This window comes from Coregonus lavaretus (assembly GCF_964263955.1).
Source record: "Coregonus lavaretus genome assembly, chromosome: 24".
Classification (NCBI taxonomy): Eukaryota; Metazoa; Chordata; class Actinopteri; order Salmoniformes; family Salmonidae; genus Coregonus; species Coregonus lavaretus.
In genome coordinates this window covers 41429773-41453037 of record NC_140011.1, presented here as the reverse complement: position 1 = coordinate 41453037, position 23265 = coordinate 41429773, and the positions used below count along the sequence as shown (strand labels likewise).

General features: G+C 40.9%; 1 protein-coding gene across 1 annotated transcript in view; it reads right to left on the bottom strand.

Moving 5' to 3' along the window:
* LOC311099353 (globoside alpha-1,3-N-acetylgalactosaminyltransferase 1-like) overlaps positions 1-23265 on the bottom strand; it is a gene marked incomplete at both ends in the record, with an annotated part of 53606 nt that overhangs the window by 10760 nt on the left and 19581 nt on the right. The window contains 4 exons of the mRNA XM_084140071.1: positions 2045-2179; positions 3730-3765; positions 4048-4119; positions 16759-16834. Coding sequence (XP_083996197.1) covers positions 2045-2179; positions 3730-3765; positions 4048-4119; positions 16759-16834 — 319 coding nt within the window. The remainder of the gene's footprint in view (positions 1-2044; positions 2180-3729; positions 3766-4047; positions 4120-16758; positions 16835-23265) is intronic.

The following is a 23265-nucleotide window of genomic DNA, read 5'->3' as shown; positions in this document are numbered from 1 at the left end:
CTTAAACCACTCGAGTGTTGCTTTAGCAGTATGCTTAGGGTCATTGTCCTGCTGGAAGGTGAACCTCCGTCCCAGTCTCAAATCTCTGGAACATTGAAACAGGTTTCCCTCAAGAATATCCCTGTATTTAGCGCCATCCATCATTCCTTCAATTCTGACCAGTTTCCCAGTTCCTGCCGATGATAAACATCCCCACAGCATGATATAGCCACCACCATGCTTCACTGTGGATGGTGTTCTCGGGGTGATGAGAGGTGTTAGGTTTGCACCAGACATTTTCCTTGATGGCCAAATAACTCAATTTTAGTCTCATCTGACCAGAGTACCTTCTTCCATATGTTTGGGGAGTCTCCCACATGCCTTTTGGTGAACACCAAACGGGTTTGCTTATTTAGTTTTTGAAGCAATGGCTTTTTTCTGGCCACTCTTCTGTAAAGCCCAGCTCTACAGAGTGTACAGCTTAAAGTGGTCCTACGGACAGATACTCCAATCTCCGCTATGGAGCTTTGCAGCTCCTTCAGGGTTATCTTAGGTCTCTTTGTTGCCTCTCTGATTAATGCCGTCCTTGCCTGGGCCGTGAGTTTTGGTGGGCGGCACTCTCTTGGCAGGTTTGTTGTGGTGCCATATTCTTTCAATTTCCTAATAATGGATTTAATGGTGCTCCGTGGGATGCTCAAAGTTTCTGATATTTGTCCCTGACCTGTTTAGAGAGCTCCTTGGTCTTCATGGTGCCGCTTGCTTGGTGGTGCCCCTTGCTTAGTGGTGTTGAAGTCTCTTGGGCCTTTCAGAACAGGTCTATATATACTGAGATCATGTGACAGATCATGTGACACTTAGATTGCACACAGGTGGACTTTATTTAACTAATTATGTGACTTCTGAAAGTAATTGGTTTCACCAGATCTTATTTAGGGGCTTCATAGCAAAGGGGGTGAATAGATATGCACTCACCACTTTTGCGTTATTTATTTTTTAGAATTCTTTTAAACAAGTAATTATTTTCATTTCACGTCACCAATTTGGACTATTTTGTGTATGTCCAATACATGAAATCCAAATAAAAATCAATTTAAATTACAGGTTGTAATGCAACAAAATAGGAAAAATGCCAAGGGGGATGAATACTTTTGCAAGGCACAGTACGTGCTAGGATTTTTTATATATTTTTTTACATGTCAATTAAATACATGAAGAAGGTGAAACATTCAGGTTGTAAATAATCAATAATGTGAAACATTCAGGTTGTAAATAATCAATCATGTGAAATATTCAGGTTGTAAATAATCAATAATGTGAAACGTTCATGTTGTAAATAATCAATAATGTGAAACGTTCAGGTAGTTAAAAAACAAGACCTTCAGGTAGGACAAGCAAGTGTGCCAGCAGGGGGAAATGTGTATGTATAGATACAGCTAGAGACAGACTGCATGCTTATGACATGAGATTGCTTTATCCGGAAATATGAAGTAAAGGGTCCATATAGAGTTATGGTGTGTCCCAAACATGAACCTATTCCCTATATAGTGCTCGGGTCAAAAAGTAGTGCACTACATAGGGAATAAGATGCCAGTTGACACACAACCATAGGGTTTGAATAATGCAGACAGGCAACATGAATGAGGTTATGATGTAGATAACATCAACCAAAGATATTAACACATGAGGTTAATGCATGTGGATAGGTACCTGGTGAATGCATGTAGATAGGTGCATGGTGAATGGATGTTGATAGGTGCGTGGTGGATGCATATGGATAGGTGCATGGTGGATGCATGTTGATAGGTCCATGGTGGATGCATGTAGATAGGTGCATGTTGATAGGTCCATGGTGGATGCACGTGGATAGGTGCATGGTGGATGCATGTGGATAGGTGCATGGTGGATGCATGTGGATAGGTGCGTGGTGGATGCATGTGGATAGGTGCGTGGTTGCGTTAGTGGCAGCAGTCTTGACATTTCAAGTAGGTGATCACACACACACACAGAGGAAGTATGTAACCATTGCCTTTGCAATAGGTTTCTACACATTAAATCTGTGACTTACTTCCCTACAGCAAATACAGTGGTAGCGATGGTGAGGTTGAGGGACCTGAAGGCCTCATCTATGACCTGGGGGTCGAAGGTTCCCTCCCAGACTATAGGAGCCAGCCATGGGGTTATAGTCAGAACGTCATTCCTCCTGAATAATAATAATAGTAATATTAATAATAATAGTAATAATAATAGCTAGAAAATAAAATTTCCTGATGAAACTGTGTGTGCGTACTAGCTTGTTTTAAAGTATTTATGGTTTTGCAATAAGTTATAGGAGTGGTAGTGACTGCAGTAGAAATGGTAGTGGCTGGTTATAGTTTAAAAAGTAGGTAGATGAAAACATTGATTGATTGATTTATATGTGGGGCTCTATTTTCTCATAATTGGATCTGTATGTGATGAATAGCTTAGAAGGAATGCATTAATGATAAGCATAGAAGGTTTGTACTATACTGATATAAATTGTTTCACATAACCAGCTGTGATTCATGTAAGGAACGTTAGGGGGTAGGACAGATAAGACTTGTATTTCTTACAGATACGAACACTGCCTCTTTGTTGTCTGTGAACCGTTGTCTGTGAACCGTCCTTGAACGTAGGTACAGCAAAATGGTGTCTTTTGGGTGCTAACTCCACAGGTTGTTATGATAAAAACTTATGCCTGGCAACAGTGTGCAATTAGTGGAGCGCCAAGGGGCTGGGACCAGCCGGTGTGCCAACGGATAGGTTGGGCAAGTCTAAACCACGCCCAACCTCTACCCTGATAGGCCCAGCAGAGAGCGGGAACTAAAACTTTCAGGGTATTTACGGAAGGATTTGTAATGAGGAAGTCAGTTCTCTGAGTGCCCTGCGTGGTATTTCAGTGGACCCGTATATACGAACCTTCATACTTATCATACATACATTTTGCATATAATAAATTTAGCTTGGATTGAAGATCTCTTGATTCTTATTCCAATACCAGATTTGAATTACGCAATTTTTAACATATATGAGCCATATTTTTGGTCAATGGCTCTCAGGTTCCCTTTTTGAAGTGAATTGAATCACTTTTTTTCCTATGGAATTAAGTATATTTACATAGCTGTCATTTTCCCACATAAATATGACCAAATTCATATTTGCTTCAAAATTCTAAAAACTAAATTATACAACAATCAAATTATAGTAAATTCACTTTTTAGTACTAATGTGGATTGTAGTTTTAAAAAAAGCTGCACATTATACAGTATAAAGGAAAAATGTATATGTAAATTAACAATCTGTTTTTATATTTTTTATATTGTTGTAGTACAAAAAGTATAAATACAATCACAAATATTTTCTCAACCAATCTAAGTTGCGGCAGTCTGCACATTTAAAAGTTGGTTTCGTGTTTATAGCTTAAATCGTTTAAGAGCTAAAGCAGGCAGAATAATAACAATATGAGTATGTAAGAAAGCTAGAGTGGTCTTGCCTTCAGCAAGCACACTAATAATAAACACCCAAAGTCACTTAACATATTCATCATGATAATCATCAAGATAAACAGCCATTAGTGGTAACACTTCATGAAAAGGCATTATAAAGTACGTTATAAAGTAAGTATTTACTGTACTTCATAGTGTTTACCATAACGGTATAATTTAATATAGAATTCAAACAATAGAATAGAGCTCTATTGTAATGCTGTCGTCTGCCTTCGCTGCCACTTACACTGGTTCCATAAGCTTGGCTTGCTTGCTCTGTAATCTGAAAAACACGGGGAGCACGTTTACTTTTTGCAGAAGCAGACTGGCACTCTGAGATAATAATAATACACATTTAAGGCTAGGACTTGCTTGGGGTACCAGTCTGTTTGCCACTCCTTGTCATGTTTTTTGATGAAAAGGAGTGGCATGATGGCAGAAACAGATCTGGGACCAGGCTACGCTTGGTTGATTAAATAATGAAAGGTTATCAATAGTATAAAGAGTACAGTGCAGTACAGGTTCAACAGGTGTGTACAGTCAGTACCCACGCGTACTCACTCACCTGTGATTCACCACAACCTGGTGATGCACCTGGCGCCATGTTAACCCCTCGTCATACTCACTGGGACCCTCACTGACAGACAAACAGACAGACGGACAGACAGACAGCCAGCAGAGAAAGAAAAGAGAGAGAGTGTGGCTCAGTTGATAGGGCATGGTGCTTGCAACACCAGGGTTGTGGGTTTGATTCCCACGGGGGACCAGTACAAAAAAGTACGAGAATGTATGCACTCACTAGTGTAAAATGTAAAAATTTAATGTAACAGAGATTATTCTGTTTAAGCACCTGTCCAGGTAAACACACCTCAGAGGCAGAGTGGAGTATTCCAGTACATAGTTCAGTAATCCTGGTATTATCTACTGGGCTTACAGTACCTCTGTAATTAGTGGAACAGTGATTTGTTCAACACTTTTTTGGTTACTACATGATTCCATATGTGTTATTTCATAGTTTTGATGTCTTCACTAGTATTCTACAATGAAGAAAATAGTAAAAATAAAGAAAAACCCTTGAATGAGTAAGTGTATCCAAACTTTTGACTGGTACTGTCACGTGGAAAAGTAAGTACACCCCCTAAAAGGTGGTCTTATTATTTTTTTTTTCAACAAATAAAAACATATTTGCACACATGGATCATTGAGCTAAATTCTAACCACATTCATTGATAAAGGTAACCCAATTTAACAAATCACAACAACAACAAAAATACTTTGAAAATCTTATGCAATTAAAATGCAAATTACTTATGGCTCAAAAATAAGAAATGGAGGGTTATGGATTGGCCAAGTCAAAGCCCAGATCTCAATCCTGTCGGAATGCTGTGGGGGGACATGAAGCGGGTCTGGAACATGACCCAGTTGAAGCAGTACTGTAAAGAAGAGAGCAAAACATTCCTCCCAGTCGATGTAAGAGGCTGATACACTTACAAGTTACTAGAAACGGCTAAATGAAGTCATTCAGAAAAAGGGGGCAACACCAGCTATTGAAGCTAGGGGTGTACTTATTTTTCCCGCACTATGGAATTGCAATTCTGTTGATTTTTGATGAATAAATTATTGCAGAGTATATTCTTTTAGTGTCATTTGTTAAATTATGTTACCTTTATCTGTCAATAGAGTTGAAGTGAAGATTACATATCTGTAAGGTTCTGTATTTGTTTTCTTAGTTCACCTTTTGTTCTTGTACGTAGCCCTGTTTCTTTGTGTTATTGAACGTAGCCCTGTCTTTCATTTTTGTTCATTGATTTCACCTGTGTTAGTTACTCACCTGGTCTCATTAGCTCCTTTATTTAGTTCAGTTCTTTCTGTTTGTGCCTTGTGAGGCATTGTTTGTTTTGACTCTACTAAGCCTTTTTATATCTCGTTTGTAAGAACCAGTTATGGCCTTCAGTCCTAGTTTTTGATTCTCCTGCCTATTTGCCTACCTGTGTATGACCATTGCCTGCCTGTGACCACGATTCCTGCCTTTTGCGAAATAAACACCTGCCTCACCCCTCACGCGCGTGAATCTACACCGTTTTCTCCCTGAGTATTCATTACAATATCTGTCCAAATAAAATAAAATTTTACAGGGGGTGTAGTTACTTTTTCACATGAATGTATATACAGTTGAAGTCGGAAGTTTACATACACTTAGGTTGGAGTCATTAAAACTCGATTTTCAACCACTCCACAAATTTCTTGTTAACAAACTATAGTTTTGGCAAGTCGGTTAGGACATCTACTTTGTGCATGACACAAGTAATTTTTTCCAACAATTGTTTACAGACAGATTATTTCATTTATAATTCAATGTATCACAATTCCAGTGGGTCAGAAGTTTACATACACTAAGTTGACTGTGCCTTTAAACAGCTTAGAAGCTTCTGATAGGCTAATTGACATCATTTGAGTTAATTGGAGGTCTACCTGTGGATGTATTTCAAGGCCTACCTTCAAACTCAGTGCCTCTTTGCTTGACATCATGGGAAAATCAAAAGAAATCAGCCAAGACTTCAGAAATAAAAGTGTAGACCTCCACAAGTCTGGGTCATCCTTGGGAGCAATTTCCAAACGCCTGAAGGTACCACGTTCATCTGTACAAACAATAGTACGCAACTATAAACACCATGGGACCACGCAGCCGTCATACTGCTCAGGAAGGAGACGCGTTCTGTCTCCTAGAGATGAACGTACTTTGGTGCGAAAAGTGCAAATCAATCCCAGAACAATAGCAAAGGACCTTGTGAAGATGCTGGAGGGAATAGGTACAAAATTATATATATCCACAGTAAAACGAGTCCTATATCGACATAACCTGAAAGGCCGCTCAGCAAGGAAGAAGCCACTACTCCAAAAACGCCATAAAAAAGCAAGACTACGGTTTGCAACTGCACATGGGGACAAAGATCGTACTTTTTGGAGAAGTGTCCTCTGGTCTGATGAAACAAACATTGAACTGTTTGGCCATAATGACCATCGTTATGTTTGGAGGAAAAAGGGGGCGGCTTGCAAGCCGAAGAACACCATCCCAACCGTGAAGCACGGAGGTGGCAGCATCATGCTGTGGGGGTGCTTTGCTGCAGAAGGGACTGGTGCACTTCACAAAATAGATGGCATCATGAGGAAGGAAAATTATGTGGATATATTGAAGCAACATCTCAAGACATCAGTCAGGAAGTTAAAGCTTGGTCGCAAATGGGTCTTCCAAATGGACAATGACCCCATGCATACTTCCAAAGTTGTGGCAAAATGGCTTAAGGACAACAAAGTCAAGGTATTGGAGTGGCCATCACAAAGCCCTGACCTCAATCCTATAGAACATTTGTGGGCAGAACTGAAAAAGCATGTGCGAGCAAGGATGCCTACTAACCTGACTCAGTTACACCAGCTCTGTCAGGAGGAATGGGACAAAATTCACCCAAGTTATTGTGGGAAGCTTGTGGAAGGCTACCCAAAATGTTTGACCCACGTTAACCATTTAAAGGCAATATTACCAAATACAAATTCACCCACTGGGAATGTGATGAAATAAACAAAAGCTGAAATATATCTCTGTCCACTATTATTCTGACATTTCACGTTCTTAAAATAAAGTGGTGATCCTAACTGACCTAAGACAGGGAATTGTTTCTAGGATTAAATGTCAGGAATTGTGAAAAACTGAGTTTAAATGTATTTGGCTAAGGTGTCCAGTGGGGAGAACAAGTATTTGATACACTGCCAATTTTGCAGGTTTCCCTACTTACAAAGCATGTAGCGGTCTGTAATTTTTATCATAGGTACACTTCAACTGTGAGAGACAGAATCTAAAACAAAAATCCAGAAAATCACATTGTATGATTTTTTAGTAATTAATTAGCATTTTATTGCATGACATAAGTATTTGATACATCCGAAAAGCAGAACTTAATATTTGGTACAGAAACCTTTGTTTGCAATTACAGAGATCATATTTTTCCTGTAGGTCTTGATCAGGTTTGCACAAACTGCAGCAGGGATTTTGGCCCACTCCTCCATACAGACCTTCTCCAGATCCTTCAGGTTTCGGGGCTGTCGCTGGGCAATACGGACTTTCAGCTCCCTCCAAAGATTTTCTATTGGGTTCAGGTCTGGAGACTGGCTAGGCCACTCCAGGACCTTGAGATGCTTCTTACGGAGCCACTCCTTAGTTGCCCTGGATGTGTGTTTCGGGTCGTTGTCATGCTGGAAGACCCAGCCTCGACCCATCTACAATGCTCTTACTGAGGGAAGGAGGTTGTTGGCCAAGATATCGCGATACATGGCCCCATCCATCCTCCCCTCAATATGGTGCAGTTGTCCTGTCCCCTTTGCAGAAAAGCATCCACAAAGAATGATGTTTCCACCTCCATGCATCACAGTTGGGATGGTGTTCTTGGGGTTGTACTTATCCTTCTTCTTCCTCCAAACACGGCGAGTTGAGTTTAGACCAAAAAGCTATATTTTTGTCTCATCAGACCACATGACCTTCTCCCATTCCTCCTCTGGATCATCCAGATGGTCATTGGCAAACTTCAGACGGGCCTGGACATGCGCTGGCTTGAGCAGGGGGACCTTGCGTACGCTGCAGGATTTTAATCCATGACGGCGTAGTGTGTTACTAATGGTTTTCTTGAGATTGTCGTCCCAGCTCTCTTCAGGTCATTGACCAGGTCCTGCCGTGTATTTCTGGGCTGATCCCTCACCTTCCTCATGATCATTGATGCCCCACGAGGTGAGATCTTGCATGGAGCCCCAGACCGAGGTTGATTGACCGTCATCTTGAACTTCTTCCATTTTCTAATAATTGCACCAACAGTTGTTGCCTTCTCACCAAACTGCTTGCCTATTGTCCTGTAGCCCATCCCAGCCTTGTGCAGGTCTAAAATGTTATCCCTGATGTCCTTACACAGTTCTCTGGTCTTGGCCATTGTGGAGAGGTTGGAGTCTGTTTGATTGAGTGTGTGGACAGGTGTCTTTTATACAGGTAACGAGTTCAAACAGGTGCAGTTAATGCAGGTAATGAGTGGAGAACAGGAGGGCTTCTTAAAGAAAAACTAACAGGTCTGTGAGAGCCGGAATTCTTACTGGTTGGTAGGTGATCAAATACTTATGTCATGCAATAAAATGCAAATTAATTACTTAAAAATCATACAATGTGATTTTCTGGATTTTTGTTTTAGATTCCGTCTTTCAGAGTTGAAGTGCACCTATGATAAAAATTACAGACCTCTACATGCTTTGTAAGTAGGAAAACCTGCAAAATCGGCAGTGTATCAAATACTTGTTCTCCCCACTGTATGTAAACTTCCGACTTCAACTGTATATATATATATATATATATATATATATATATATATATATATATATATATATATACACTACCGTTCAAAAGTTTGGGGTCACTTAGAAATGTCCTTGTTTTCCATTAAAATAACATCAAATTGATCAAAAAATACAGTGTAGACATTGTTAATGTTGTAAATGGCTATTGTAGCCGGAACACGGCTGATTTTTAATGGAATATCTACATAGGCGTTCAGAGGCCCATTATCAGCAACCATCAGTCCTGTGTTCCAATGGCACATCGTGTTTGCTAATCCAAGTTTATCATTTTAAAAGGCTAATTGATCAATAGAAAGCCCTTTTGCAATTATGTTAGCGCAGCTGAAAACTGTTGTGCTCATTAAAGAACCAATAAAACTGGCCTTCTTGAGACTAGTTGAGTATCTGGAGCATCAGCAATTGTGGGTTCGATTACAGGCTCAAAATGGCCAGAAACAATGAACTTTCTTCTGAAACTCGTCAGTCTATTCTTGTTCTGAGAAATGAAGGCTATTCCATGCGATAAATTGCCAAGAAACTGAAGATCTCGTACAACACTGTGTACTACTCCCTTCACAGAACAGCACAAACTGGCTCTAACCAGAATAGAAAGAGGAGTGGGAGGTCCTGGTGCACAACTGAGCAAGAGGACAAATACATTAGAGTGCCTAGTTTGAGAAACAGACGCCTCACAGGTCGTCAACTGGAAGCTTCATTAAATAGTACCCGCAAAACACCAGTCTCAACGTCAACAGTGAAGAGGCGACTCCGGGATGCTGACCTTCTAGGCAGAGTTGCAAAGAAAAAGCCATATCTCAGACTGGCCAACAACAATAAAATATTCAGATGGGCAAAAGAACACAGACACTGGACAGAGGAAGATTGGAAAAAAGTGTTATGGGCAGATTAATTGAAGTTTGAGGTGTTCGAATCACAAAGAAAAACATTTGTCAGATGCAGACCAAATGAAAAGATGCTGGAGGAGTGCTTGATGCCATCTGTCAAGCATGGTGGAGGCAATGTGTTGGTCTGGGGGTGCTTTGGTGGTGGTAAAGTGGGTGATTTGTACAGGGTAAAAGGGATCTTGAAGAAGGAAGGCAATCACTCCATTTTGCAACACCATGCCATACCCTGTGGATGGCGCTTGATTGGAGCCAATTTCCTCCTACAACAGGACAATGACCCAAAGCACAGCTCCATACTATGCAATAACTATTTAGGGAAGAAGCAGTCAGCTGGTATTCTGTCTATAATGGAGTGGCCAGCACAGTCACCGGATCTCAACCCTATTGAGCTGTTGTGGGTGCAGCTTGACCGTATGGTACATAAGAAGTGCCCATCAAGCCAATCCAACTTGTGGGAGTTGCTTCAGGAAGCATGGGGTGAAATCTCTTCAGATTACCTCAACAAATTGACAACTAGAATGCCAAAGTTCTGGAAGGCTGTAATTGCTGCAAATGGAGGATTCATTGAAGAAAGCAAAGTTTGAAGGACACAATTATTATTTCTATTAAAAATCATTATTTCTAACCTTGTCAATGACTACATTTTCTATGCATTTTGCTATATTTCCTATTCACACTCATGTCATTAATGTTTTCATGGAAAACAAGGACATTTCTAAGTGACCCCAAACTTTTGAACGGTAGTGTATACATACTCCGGACTCAGACATTGCTCATTCTAAAATATATATATATATATATATATATATATTTCTTCATTCCATTCTTTTACTTTTAGATTAGTGTGTGTTGTTGTGTATTTGTGAAATAATTTAAAATCCTAACGTAACTTTGATTTGAAGCCATTCATGTGATTATTGTGATTTTGCTATTCATTGTAAATGTTTGTGGGCCTATGTAGCCAAGTTGTATCTATGATCGTATGCTATCCATGTTTTTTGTATGTTCTGTTTATCTGTGAATTAACCAATGCTATTAGGCCACACCCGGCCATGATTACAGACACCTGTGTGTGTCCTTTGACACTATATAAACTAGTGACCCGCAGTGTTTGTCATTATACCCTGATGAAGACAGCTTGTTTGTCGAAACGTTGGTTATTAGGATATTAAAATATTGCATCTGAGCTCCTAGAGTGTGCAGCTTTCCTTTTCTTTTTCAAGACCACCCTCTATGCCAGGTATGGAGAACGCATGACCATCTTACTGGATATGATAAAGTAAAACTTAGTGATAATTCAGACAGAACACTACTGTAATCTGACAAATTATTTTGTTTTACTGCGTAGTAAACACATTAATAACTAGTAGTAGGAACCAATATAATTAGATAAGCAAGGTATATCACAATCCTATTTTATCCTTTCTCTTAGCAAACACTATATTTAATGAAGAAAATGTGTGTTTCTGGTCTTGAAGTATTTATGGTTGTGAAATGGTAGTAGTAGTGGTAGTGACTGCAGTAGTAATTGTAGTAACAGGGTTGTCAGAGGCTATGGGTTAGTTGAAGTTAATTACTTTGGGGTGGTTTCCAGATTTGGAGTTATTATAGTGGGCTGGTATAGTAGGCTAGAGTGAGTACTATAGCATTATAAGCCATATCATGGTTTTTTAAGCTCTGAAAATATATTAGTTTGAACATTCCGAAAGTTCTGTGGGAGTGATTTCAGTTAAGAATGTTGAAGCCTGCATTCTGCCATTTAAATGAATGGGGATATAACAAGCTTGATAGTGTGTATGAATGGTAGGACAAAGCTGTGTTATAGCAATCTAAGTTGAGTCAGTCTGCACATTTCAATATTTGGTGTTTGTAGCTTAAACGCTTACAGAGCAGTGGCACATCCAAATGTTGCCTTTGAAGTCTATGGAGCTTTTAAATAAATGTTAAACGTTTGCATACTATCAAAAAGTTGAGTCAGTCTGCACACTATCAACGTTAGTTTCGTTTTGATAGCTTAAACAGTTCAAGAGGAGTAGCGTCCTGTCACGCCCTGGCCTTGAGAGGCCGGTTGTCTTTAGTTGGTTTGGTCAGGGCGTGAGGATCTATGTTAGAATTTCTATGTTTAGGATCTAGATGTGTATTTCTAGGTTTGGCCGGGTGTGATTCCCAATCAGAGGCAGCTGTCGCTCGTTGTCTCTGATTGGGGATCATACTTTGGTAGCCTGTTTGCCTACCTTAGTTGTGGGATCTTGTTCCTGTATAGGCTTGTATGTGTATAGACGGAGGACTTCACGTTACGTTGTTTCTTGTTTTGTTTGTATGTTTATTTGGGTGAATAAACATGTACGCATACCACGCTGCACCTTGGTCTGACCCATCTGTCAACGTTCGTGACACATCCAGAATCTTTTGGGCTGGGATATTAATCACAATACTAGAAAAGTACATTTCCTGAAGAAAATGTGTGTGCTTGCTAGCTTGTTTTAAAGTATTCGTGTTTATAGTTTAAATCGTTCAAGAGCTAAAGCAGGCAGAATAATAACAATATGAGTATGTAAGAAAGCTAAAGTGGTCTTGCCTTCAGCAAGCACACTAATAATAAACACCCAAAGTCACTTAACATATTCATCATGATAATCATCAAGATAAACAGCCATTAGTGGTAACACTTTGTGAAAAGGCATTATGAAGTACGTTATAAAGTAAGTATTTACTGTACTTCATAGTGTTTACCATAACGGTATAATTTAATATAGAATTCAAACAATAGAATAGAGCTCTATTGTAATGCTGTCGTCTGCCTTCGCTGCCACTTACACTGGTTCCATAAGCTTGGCTTGCTTGCTCTGTAATCTGAAAAACACGGGGAGCACGTTTACTTTTTGCAGAAGCAGACTGGCACTCTGAGATAATAGTACCAGTCTGTTTGTTTGTGCCAGCCAGCCAAGCCAGCCAAGCCAGCCAAGCCAGCCAAGCCAGCCAAGCCAGCCAAGCCAGCCAAGCCAGCCAAGCCAGCCAAGCCAGCCAAGCCAGCCAAGCCAGCCAAGCCAGCCAAGCCAGCCAAGCCAAGCCAAGCCAAGCCAAGCCAGCCAAGCCAGCCAAGCCAGCCAAGCCAAGCCAGCCAAGCCAGCCAGCAAGCAGAGAAAGGAAAGAGAGGGTGTGGCTCAGTTGATAGGATATGGTGCTTGCAAGCCAGGGTTGTGGGTTTGATTCCCATGGGGGACGGGAACAAAAATTATGAGAATGTATACACTCACTACTGTAAGTTGCTCTGGATAAGAGCGTCTGCAAAATGTAAACATTTTATGTAACAGAGATTATTCTGTTTAAGCACCTGTCCAGGTAAACACACCTCAGAGGCAGAGTGGAGTATTCCAGTACATAGTTCAGTAATCCTGGTATTATATACTGGGTTTACAGTACCTCTGTAATTATTGGGAAAGTTAAGCATTTTTTCGGCTCTTGGCTCTATACTTCGAAACTTTGGATTTGAAATCAAACAATGACTATGAGGTTAAAGTGCAGACTGTCAGCTTTAATTTGAGGGTATTTCCATCCATATCGGGTGAACCGTTTAGAGATTACAGCACTTTTTGTACATAGTCCCCCCATTTTAGTGGAGCAAAAATATTGGGTCCAATTCACTTAGATGTGTATTAAAGCAGTAGAAAGTTTTGTATTTGGTCCCATATTCATAACCCGCAATGATTACATCAAGCTTGTGACTCTACAAATTTGTTGGATGCATTTGCTGGTAGCATCCGCATTAATGTAGAAGTGTTTAGAAACCAATTCTACTCTTATTTACAATAACAGTGACTCCAAAATGACACAACACATTATTTACCATTCATTTCTATTGGGCACGAAATAATCTGAAACACAACTGAAACAAACAGCAAATGCATCCAACAAATTCGTAGAGCTTTAGCCACACCTTACAGCACAGCTTTCAACCAGCATTGCAATACATGTTTTCTTACTTGACAGAGACAGATGGATGGACAGATGGACAGCATAAGAAGACAAGCCTATGATGACAGGAGAATAAAACAATAGAACAATCTATAACAACAACAACAACAACAACAATAATAATGATGATAACACAAATTATGACAATAAAAACTCAAAAGTTAAACTGGAGGCTACAGCTTCTCAAATGTCATTACCAGCAGAGAACCGTCCCCCCAGCCATTATTAAAGCAAGTAGGCAGTGTTCACGTTCTGGAAAGAAAATGATAAAGGCATTAACAACCAACAATATGAGTCGAAGGAAAAATAGTTTCTGCTAAATAAGAAGTACGTTAACTATATAGTGATGTAATTATAATGCAATACAATATAATACCATTTAATGCAGACAGACACACACAGGTGTGTAAATCAGGAGCAGGAGAGTAAAAACAACATTGATTGATAGCCTTAGTAGGTGTTCAGGTTTTTCCTAATATTTGAATTATTTCAATGAGTGCAGGCACCGAATAGATCTCATCTCAACATCTCAAGCTTTCTTTTGATCTAAAATAAATAACCAAGTAACTTTTTATTTATATATAACTAGTTCGGCGTAAAAAAGTTGGTCTTAAAATATTAGGTCGGGCGTAGCTACGTCCGCCTTTGTTGCACAAAGGAAAAATAAGACTCGTAACCAGAGCCATATACAGTATACAGTGAGCTCCAAAAGTATTGGGACAGTTATTTATTTTTTGTTCTTTTCGCTCTGTACTCCAGCACTTTGGATATGAAATGATAGAATGACTATGGGGTTAAAGTGCAGACTGTCAGCTTTAATTTGATGGTATTTTCATAGATATCAGGTGAACCGTTTAGAAATTACAGCACTTTTTGTACATATTGCCCCCATTTTAGGGTACCAACAGTATTGGGACAAATTCATTTAGGCCTACATGTGTATTAAAGTAGTCAAAAGTTTAGTATTTGGTCCCATATTCATAGCATGCAATGATTACATCAAGCTTGTGACTCTACAAACTTGTTGGATCCATTTGCTGCTTGTTTTCGTTGTGTTTTGGATTATTTTGGTAAATAGTGTATTGTGTCATTTTGGAGTCACTTCTATTGTAATAATAATATGCCATTTAGCAGACGCTTTTATCCAAAGCGACTTACAGTCATGCGTGCATACATTTTTGTGTATGGGTGGTCCCGGGGATCGAACCCACTACCTTGGCGTTACAGGCGCCGTGCTCTACAAGCTGAGCTACAAAGAATAGACTAAACACTAATGCATTAATGTGGATGCTACCATGATTATGGATAGTCCTGAATGAATCCTGAATACTGATGAGTGAGAAAGTTATAGATGCACAAATATCATACCCCCTCACAAACAAATTCTACCCTCCCCTGTTATAACGGTGAGAGGTTAGCATGTCTTGTGGGTGTGATATTTGTGTGTCTGTAACTCTTTAGTCTTTATGCAAGTAAAGTCATACCATATAAAAAAATTAAATAAAATCAAGACAGATGGGATGGAAACAGGTAGTTTCGGTACAATTTTATGAGCGCCAACAGATAATTTGTTCTTTCAACATGGTGGGTTCTTTTTGTGTCAGTAAAATTAATTTACGAGAAATGGTGGTTTAAACGCATTTATGCGCAAATATTGATATAATAACCATCATATCGAAGTAAACTTGGAGTCACGCGATGATATGGGGTGTGGTCCTCCCACTAAGACTCGGGAAACCATGCAGTTTATTAGGCTACAGATTAAAATAAATGATAATGAACTTCACATGGTGGTGAAAGTGCACGGTGATGCTCCTTTTCAATTAATATTGAGGGTCTTATTCTGGTGACATGATGATCGATGCTTAACTGCCGTTTGACAACTAAAAATATTATTGCTCTTATCAATAATAATCTCATCATGTAGATTAGCCTACCCGCACTGTATCTGTTGTAAATGTTGAAAATGCGATGGAAACACATTGAATTTTTGATTTTTATTCGGTAGGCTACAATAAAATGTAAGATAAGAAGTAGGCTACATTTTGTGTGTGCCACGTCATCAAGCACTGATTTATAGCCGCAACAAGTCCATTTGGTGGAAACACACCACTAGTGGTATAATGGCAACAACAATTATGCGGATTTTAGAATATTCGCATAAAAATCTGTTGCCAATTGGATGGAAACCTACTAGCTACAGTCCCAATACTTCTGGAGCTCACTGTATATGACTATGGTCGTAGATAAATCCGGTGTAACCAATGCACGTACATGAGATGTGACACTTCATAATGATGGTTGCTGGGCAGCGCCATGTACTAGGCTGTTACAAGTGTGGATTCTGTTCCTCTTCACTCGCGTAGTAGCCTATATCCCGACCAAAAGCCCTTGACTTGTCTGATCATCAATCGATGTGATTTTGTTTCACTGAATCAATCTCCGTCTGTTACGAGGTAGCTCATTTTATTAGTTTGCTAATGTATCACTGATCAGAAACATTTAGCATGCCATATGTATTATTTTGCTATTGACTCGTGAATAGGCAACTCGGAGGTTGTGAAATATAAACACAAGACTCATATCCTTTTGAAAATATAGATTGCTATTATTTTCTGTGCTTATCACCCTACACCTGCTCTGTACTAGGCGTAGAATAGGCTGCACGCCCAGGTGTAGCTAATTGAAGGGTTTACGCCCAGGTGGTGCCTATTTGCACCAAACCTCAAATATATTTTATTGTATAATATCTAACTTGTATTATGTACATATTATAATAATATATACATTTAATTATATATTATATACGTTGTGTGTACATTTTGTTGATATCCAATCAGCAGTCAATAGGATTAGCAGTCATGGATTTCTGAAATAGCCTACTCACTGTCCTCAATATATGAATGTAGAATATATTTTAAATTAAATAAATAGATACAAAAACACTCCAACTCATGAATTTTTTCTTCACTAACTTATCTACTAAAACATATCACTTATCATATCTACATGTAAGGACTTGTACTCACTTTGTAGCATTTGTACTGATGCTCCTGAGAATCACCTGGTCCCAGTTGTCTCTATAGTATAAGGTACAGTAGCTATCTATACCTGTCACTTATAACAAATAAATATTTCCATTGAGCTCCCTCGGTTCCCTCTCTCCAGATGTGTGCACTTGTTCACGCCCCCTTATGCATTTAGAAGCATTGGATTGGTGCAAGCATGGCTGGAGGGAGGTTCCACCATATTCCTCAACCCTCACACCATTCGGTTAATTTAAAATTCATGAGGGAGAGTGTGCAAAACGGTAGAATATCGTTATGGAGCCTATGTCTTCTATTAAGACTGTGAATTTCTATATGGAATTGATACCAACCCAGCTGGTCCTGCGTGGAAAACCACAGGAATCACAGTAAAGGCGAGGGAGCCCAGAGCTCTGAGGGCCCATGCGCCTGTCATTAATGTCTATTTTTTATTTAATCAATCATTTTGACAATAACCCTCCAAAAAGTAATTAATAAAATGTTTTAATTTCCATATGTACTAGGAAGCTACGCATTTGTTTCCTGGGCTTCAAGAATGTGACTGATCAACGTGCCTCAGGCCTGGAAAAAGAAATCATTTAACTGATTAAAAGTAAGGGGATATTGTTAAACAAATGCTGTTGTCATGGTTACATGGAACTTACTCAGGTATTCAAAAACCCATATCAGACAGAGAGCCTAATGCTTCTGAGGTATTTCTTTGTGAGTTGTAGGGCTCTATTCAATCTGTAATGCTTCAGCGTTACAGATTCCGCAATAGAAATGTAAAGGTCATTTCCGATTGAGCCGACATATGCAGCATGTAGGCTACTGTGAATGCAGTCTCCGCTAAAAAACAGGAACGTCGCCTTTAAATTTCAATCACGCTGCAAAGCCGAACTTTCGAAATGCGGATGGAATGAAGCCCTAATTAAGTTCAGAAAACAATCTCTCAGCAGAAGCTGAGCCTCTGTGATTCTCCTTAATTGATTAACTGTATAAATCAAATCAAATGTTAATTGTCACATGCTTTGTAAACAACAGGTGTAGACTGACAGTACAATTCTTACTTACTGCCCTTCCCAACAATGCAGAGGAATAAATTCACCATGAGTAAGGATAACTTGGCTATATACACGGTGTTACAGTACTGAGTCGATATGCAGGGGAATGAGGTCATTGAGGTAGATATTTACACTGAGATTTGTCATGGGTCCTCAGATCCTCAAAAAGTTATACAGCTGCACCATCGAGAGCATTCTGACTGGTTGCATCACCGCCTGGTATGGCAACTGCTCAGCCTCCGACCGCGAGGCACTACAGAGGGTAGTGAGTACAGCCCAGTACATCACTGGGGCCAAGTCTCCTTCCATCCAGGACCTCTATATCAGGCGGTGTCAGAGGAAGGCCCTAAAAATTGTCAAAGACTCCAGCCACCCTAGCCATAGACTGTTCTCTCTGCTACCGCACGGCAAGCGGTACCAGAGCGCCAAGTCTAGGTCCAAAAGGCTTCTTAACAGCTTCTACCCCCAAGCCATGAACAGCTAATCATGGCTACCCATAGTATTTGCTTTAAGGGCTTGTAAGTAAGCATTTCACTGTAAGGTGTACACCTGTTGTATTCGGCGCATGTGGCAATTAAAATTTGATTTGAACAAAAATATAAACACAACATGTAAAGTGCTGGTCCCATAATTCATGAGCTGAAATAAAAGATCCCATATCCCATGGGCGGTGCACAATTTCTCCAGCGTCGTCCAAGGTAGGGGAGGGTTTGGCCGGCACGGATATGGGTTCATTTCCCACGGGGGGCCAGTATAAAAAAATAATTAAAAAAATACATGTATGCATTCACTAACTGTAAGTCGCTCTGGATAAGAGCGTCTGCTAAATGACTAAAATGTAAATGTAAATGTAAATGATCCATACCACAAAAAACGTATTTCTCTCAAACTTTGTTCACAAATTTGTTCACATCCCTATTAATGAGAATGTATCCTTTGTCAAGATAATCCATCCAATTGACAGGTGTGGCATTTCAATAAGCTGATTAAACAGCATGATCATTACACAGGTGCACCTTGTGCTGGGGACAATACAAGTCCACTCTAAAATGTGCAGTTTTGTCACGCAACACAATGCCACAGATGTCTGAAGTTTTGAGGGACGTGCAATTGGCATGCTGACTGCAGGAATCTCCACCAGAGCTGTTGCCAGATAATTTAATGTTAATTTCTCTACCATAAGCCGCATCCAATGTCCTTTTAGATAATTTGGCAGTATGTCCAACCAACCGACCTCGCAACCGCAGACCTCGCGTAACCACCCCAGCCCAAGACCTCCACATCCGGCTTCTTCACCTGCTGGATCGTCAGAGGGGGTGCTGAGGAGTAGTTCTGTCTGTAATATAGCTTATTGGTTGGGCCGGGCTCCCCAGTGGGTGGGCCTGGCTCCCAAGTGGGTGGGCCTAAAGAATGAGCTACCAGCCAAACAAACTTGTAGGAATTGTACATAAACTCCCCCCTCAGACTCATCTGGACGTTGAGCATTTTTTTATCTCTATCTCTGTAATGTGTCTATCTATTTTTTTATTTTTTTTATTTCACCTTTATTTAACCAGGTAAGCCAGTTGAGAACAAGTTCTCATTTACAACTGCGACCTGGCCAAGATAAAGCATAGTAGTGCGATAAAAACAACAACACAGAGTTACATATGGGGTAAAAAACATAAAGTCAAAAAATACAACAGAAAATATATATACTGTGTGTGCAAATGTAGCAAGTTATGGAGGTAAGGCAATAAATAGGCTATAGTGCAAAATAATTACAATTAGTATTAACACTGGAATGCTAGATGTGCAAGAGATGATGTGCAAGTAGAGATACTGGGGTGCAAAAGAGCAAAATAAATAACAATATAGGGATGAGGTAGTTGGGTGGGCTAATTTCAGATGGGCTGTGTACAGGTGCAGTGATCGGTAAGGTGCTCTGACAACTGATGCTTAAAGTTAGTGATGGAGATAAGAGTCTCCAGCTTCAGAGATTTTTGCAATTCGTTCCAGTCATTGGCAGCAGAGAACTGGAAGGAATTGCGGCCAAAGGAGGTGTTGGCTTTGGGAATGACCAGTGAGATATACCTGCTGGAGTGCAGACTACGGGTGGGTGCTGCTATGGTGACCAATGAGCTAAGATAAGGCGGGGATATGCCTAGCAATGATTTATAGATGGCCTGGAGCCAGTGGGTTTGACGACGAACATGTAGTGAGGACCAGCCAACAAGAGCGTACAGGTCACAGTGGTGGGTAGTGTATGGGGCTTTGGAGACAAAACGGATGGCACTGTGATAGACTACATCCAATTTGCTGAGTAGAGTGTTGGAGGCTATTTTGTAAATGACATCGCCGAAGTCAAGGATCGGTAGGATAGTCAGTTTTACGAGGGCATGTTTGGCAGCATGAGTGGAGGAGGCTTTGTTGCGAAATAGGAAGCCGATTCTAGATTTAACTTTGGATTGGAGATTCTTAATGTGAGTCTGGAAGGAGAGTTTACAGTCTAACCAGACACCTAGGTATTTGTAGTTGTCCACATACTCTAGGTCAGACCCGTCGAGAGTGGTGATTCTAGTCGGGTGGGCGGGTGCCAGCAGCGTTCGATTGAAGAGCATGCATTTAGTTTTACAAGTGTTTAAGAGCAGTTGGAGGCTACTGAAGGAGTGTTGTATGGCATTGAAGCTCGTTTGGAGGTTTGTTAACACAGTGTCCAATGAAGGGCCAGATGTATACAAAATGGTGTTGTCTGCGTAGAGGTGGATCTGAGAGTCACCAGCAGCAAGAGCGACATCATTGATATACACGGAGAAAAGAGTCGGCCCAAGAATTGAACCCTGTGGCACCCCCATAGAGACTGCCATAGGTCCAGACAACAGGCCCTCCGATTTGACACACTGAACTCTATCTGAGAAGTAGTTGGTGAACCAGGCGAGGCAGTCATTTGAGAAACCAAGGCTATTTAGTCTGCCAATAAGAATGCGGTGGTTGACAGAGTCGAAATCCTTGGCCAGGTCGATGAAGACGGCTGCACAGTACTGTCTATTATCGATCGCGGTTATAATATTGTTTAGTACCTTGAGCGTGGCTGAAGTGCACCCATGACCAGCTCGGAAACCGGATTGCATAGCGGAGAAGGTACGGTGGGATTCGAAATGGTCGGTGATCTGTTTGTTAACTTGGCTTTCAAATACTTTCGAAAGGCAGGGCAGGATGGATATAGGTCTGTAACAGTTTGGATCTAGAGTGTCACCCCCTTTGAAGAGGGGGATGACCGCGGCAGCTTTCCAATCTCTGGGGATCTCAGACGTTACGAAAGAGAGGTTGAACAGACTAGCAATTTCGGTGGCTAGTTTTAGAAAGAAAGGGTCCAGATTGTCTAGCCCAGCTGATTTGTAGGGGTCCAGATTTTGCAGCTCTTTCAGAACATCAGCTGTCTGAATTTGTGTGAAGGAGAAGTGGGGGGGGGCATGAGCAAGTTTCAGCGGAGGGTGCAGAGTTGGTGGCCGGGGTAGTGGTAGCCAGGTGGAAAGCATGGCCAGCCGTAGCAAAATGCTTGTTGAAATTCTCGATTATTGTAGATTTATCGGTGGTGATAGTGTTCCCTAGCCTCAGTGCAGTGGGCAGCTGGGAGGAAGTGCTCTTATTCTCCATGGACTTTACAGTGTCCCAAAACTTTTTGGAGTTAGTGCTACAGGATGCACATTTCTGTTTGAAAAAGTTAGCCTTTGCTTTCCTGACTGCTTGTGTATATTGGTTCCTAACTTCCCTGAAAAGTTGCATATCGCGGGGGCTATTTGATGCTAATGCTGTACGCCACAGGATGTTTTTGTGCTGGTCAAGGGCAGTCAAGTCTGAGGAGAACCAGGGGCTATATTGGTTCTTAGTTCTGTATTTTTTGAATGGGGCATGTTTATTTAAGATTGAGAGGAAATTACTTTTAAGGAACAACCAGGCATCCTCTACTGACGGAATGAGATCTATATCCATCCAGGATACCTGGGCCAGGTCAATTAGGAAGGCCTCCTCGCTAAAGTGTTTTAGGGAGCGTTTGACAGTGATGAGGGGTGGTCGTTTGACCGCGGACCCGTTACGGACGCAGGCAATAAGGCAGTGATCGCTGAGATCCTGGTTGAAGACAGCTGAGGTGTATTTAGAGGGTATGTTAGTCAGGATGATATCTATGAGGGTACCCATGTTTACGGATTTAGGGTTGTACCTGGTAGGTTCGTTGATAATTTGCGTGAGGTTGAGGGCATCTAGCTTGGATTGTAGGATGGCTGGGGTATTAAGCATATCCCAATTTAGGTCACCAAGCAGTACGAACTCTGAGGATAAATGGGGGGCAATCAATTCACATATGGTGTCCAGGGCACAGCTGGGGGCTGAGGGGGGTCTGTAGCAAGCAGAAACAGTGAGAGACTTATTTCTGGAAAGGTGGATTTTTAGAAGTAGAAGCTCAAACTGTTTGGGCACAGACCTGGATAGTATGATGGAGCTCTGCAGGCTATCTCTACAGTAGATTGCAACTCCACCCCCTTTGGCAGTTCTATCTAGACGGAAAATGTTATAGTTGGGGATGGAAATTTCAGAATTTTTGGTGGCCTTCCTGAGCCAGGATTCAGACACTGCTAGAACATCAGGGTTGGCAGAGTGTGCTAACGCAGTGAATAACTCAAACTTAGGAAGTAGACTTCTGATATTTATGTGCAAGAAACCAAGACTTTTGCGATTACAGAAGTCATCAAATGATAGCGCCTGGGGAGTAGGAGTGATACTGAGGGCTGCAGGGCCTGGGTTAGCCTCTACATCACAAGAGGAACAGAGGAGGACTAGAATAAGGATACGGCTAAAGGCTTTAAGAACTGGTCTTCTAGTGCGTTGGGTACATAGAATAAAGGGGGCAGATTTCCGGGTGTTATAGAAAAGATTCAGGGCATTATGTACAGACAAGGATATGGAAGGATATGAGTAAAGTGGAGGTAAACCTAAGCGTTGGGTAACAATGAAAGAGATAGTATCTCTAGAGGCATCAATTGAGTCGGTCTCTGAGTGTATGGGGGGAGGGACAAAGGAGCTATCTAAGGCAGGATTAGCTAGGCTGGGGGGTCTACAGTGATATAGTACAATTAGAAATAACCGAAACAACAATAAACTAACCATGTTTGGGCTGAGGCTAAACATAAACAGGATGTAGTACCGTAAAAAGGAACAGTCCAGCAGATATCAGCTGTATAGCTGAGTTATCATAAGGTCCGGTGGTGAAGCACTTGTGAGTAAGAGGCCACGGATAGCGTGTGCTATCGGGCCAGGGCTAGCAGATGGATGGAATCTTCGTGGTTAACGTCGTAACCACATCAGACGATTTCGTCGGCAGACCAGTCGTGTAGGATCGGCGGGGCTTCGTGTCAACACTAGGTGGTCCCGTCCGGTTGACAGAGAGGTAGATAGCCGGGAGATGGGC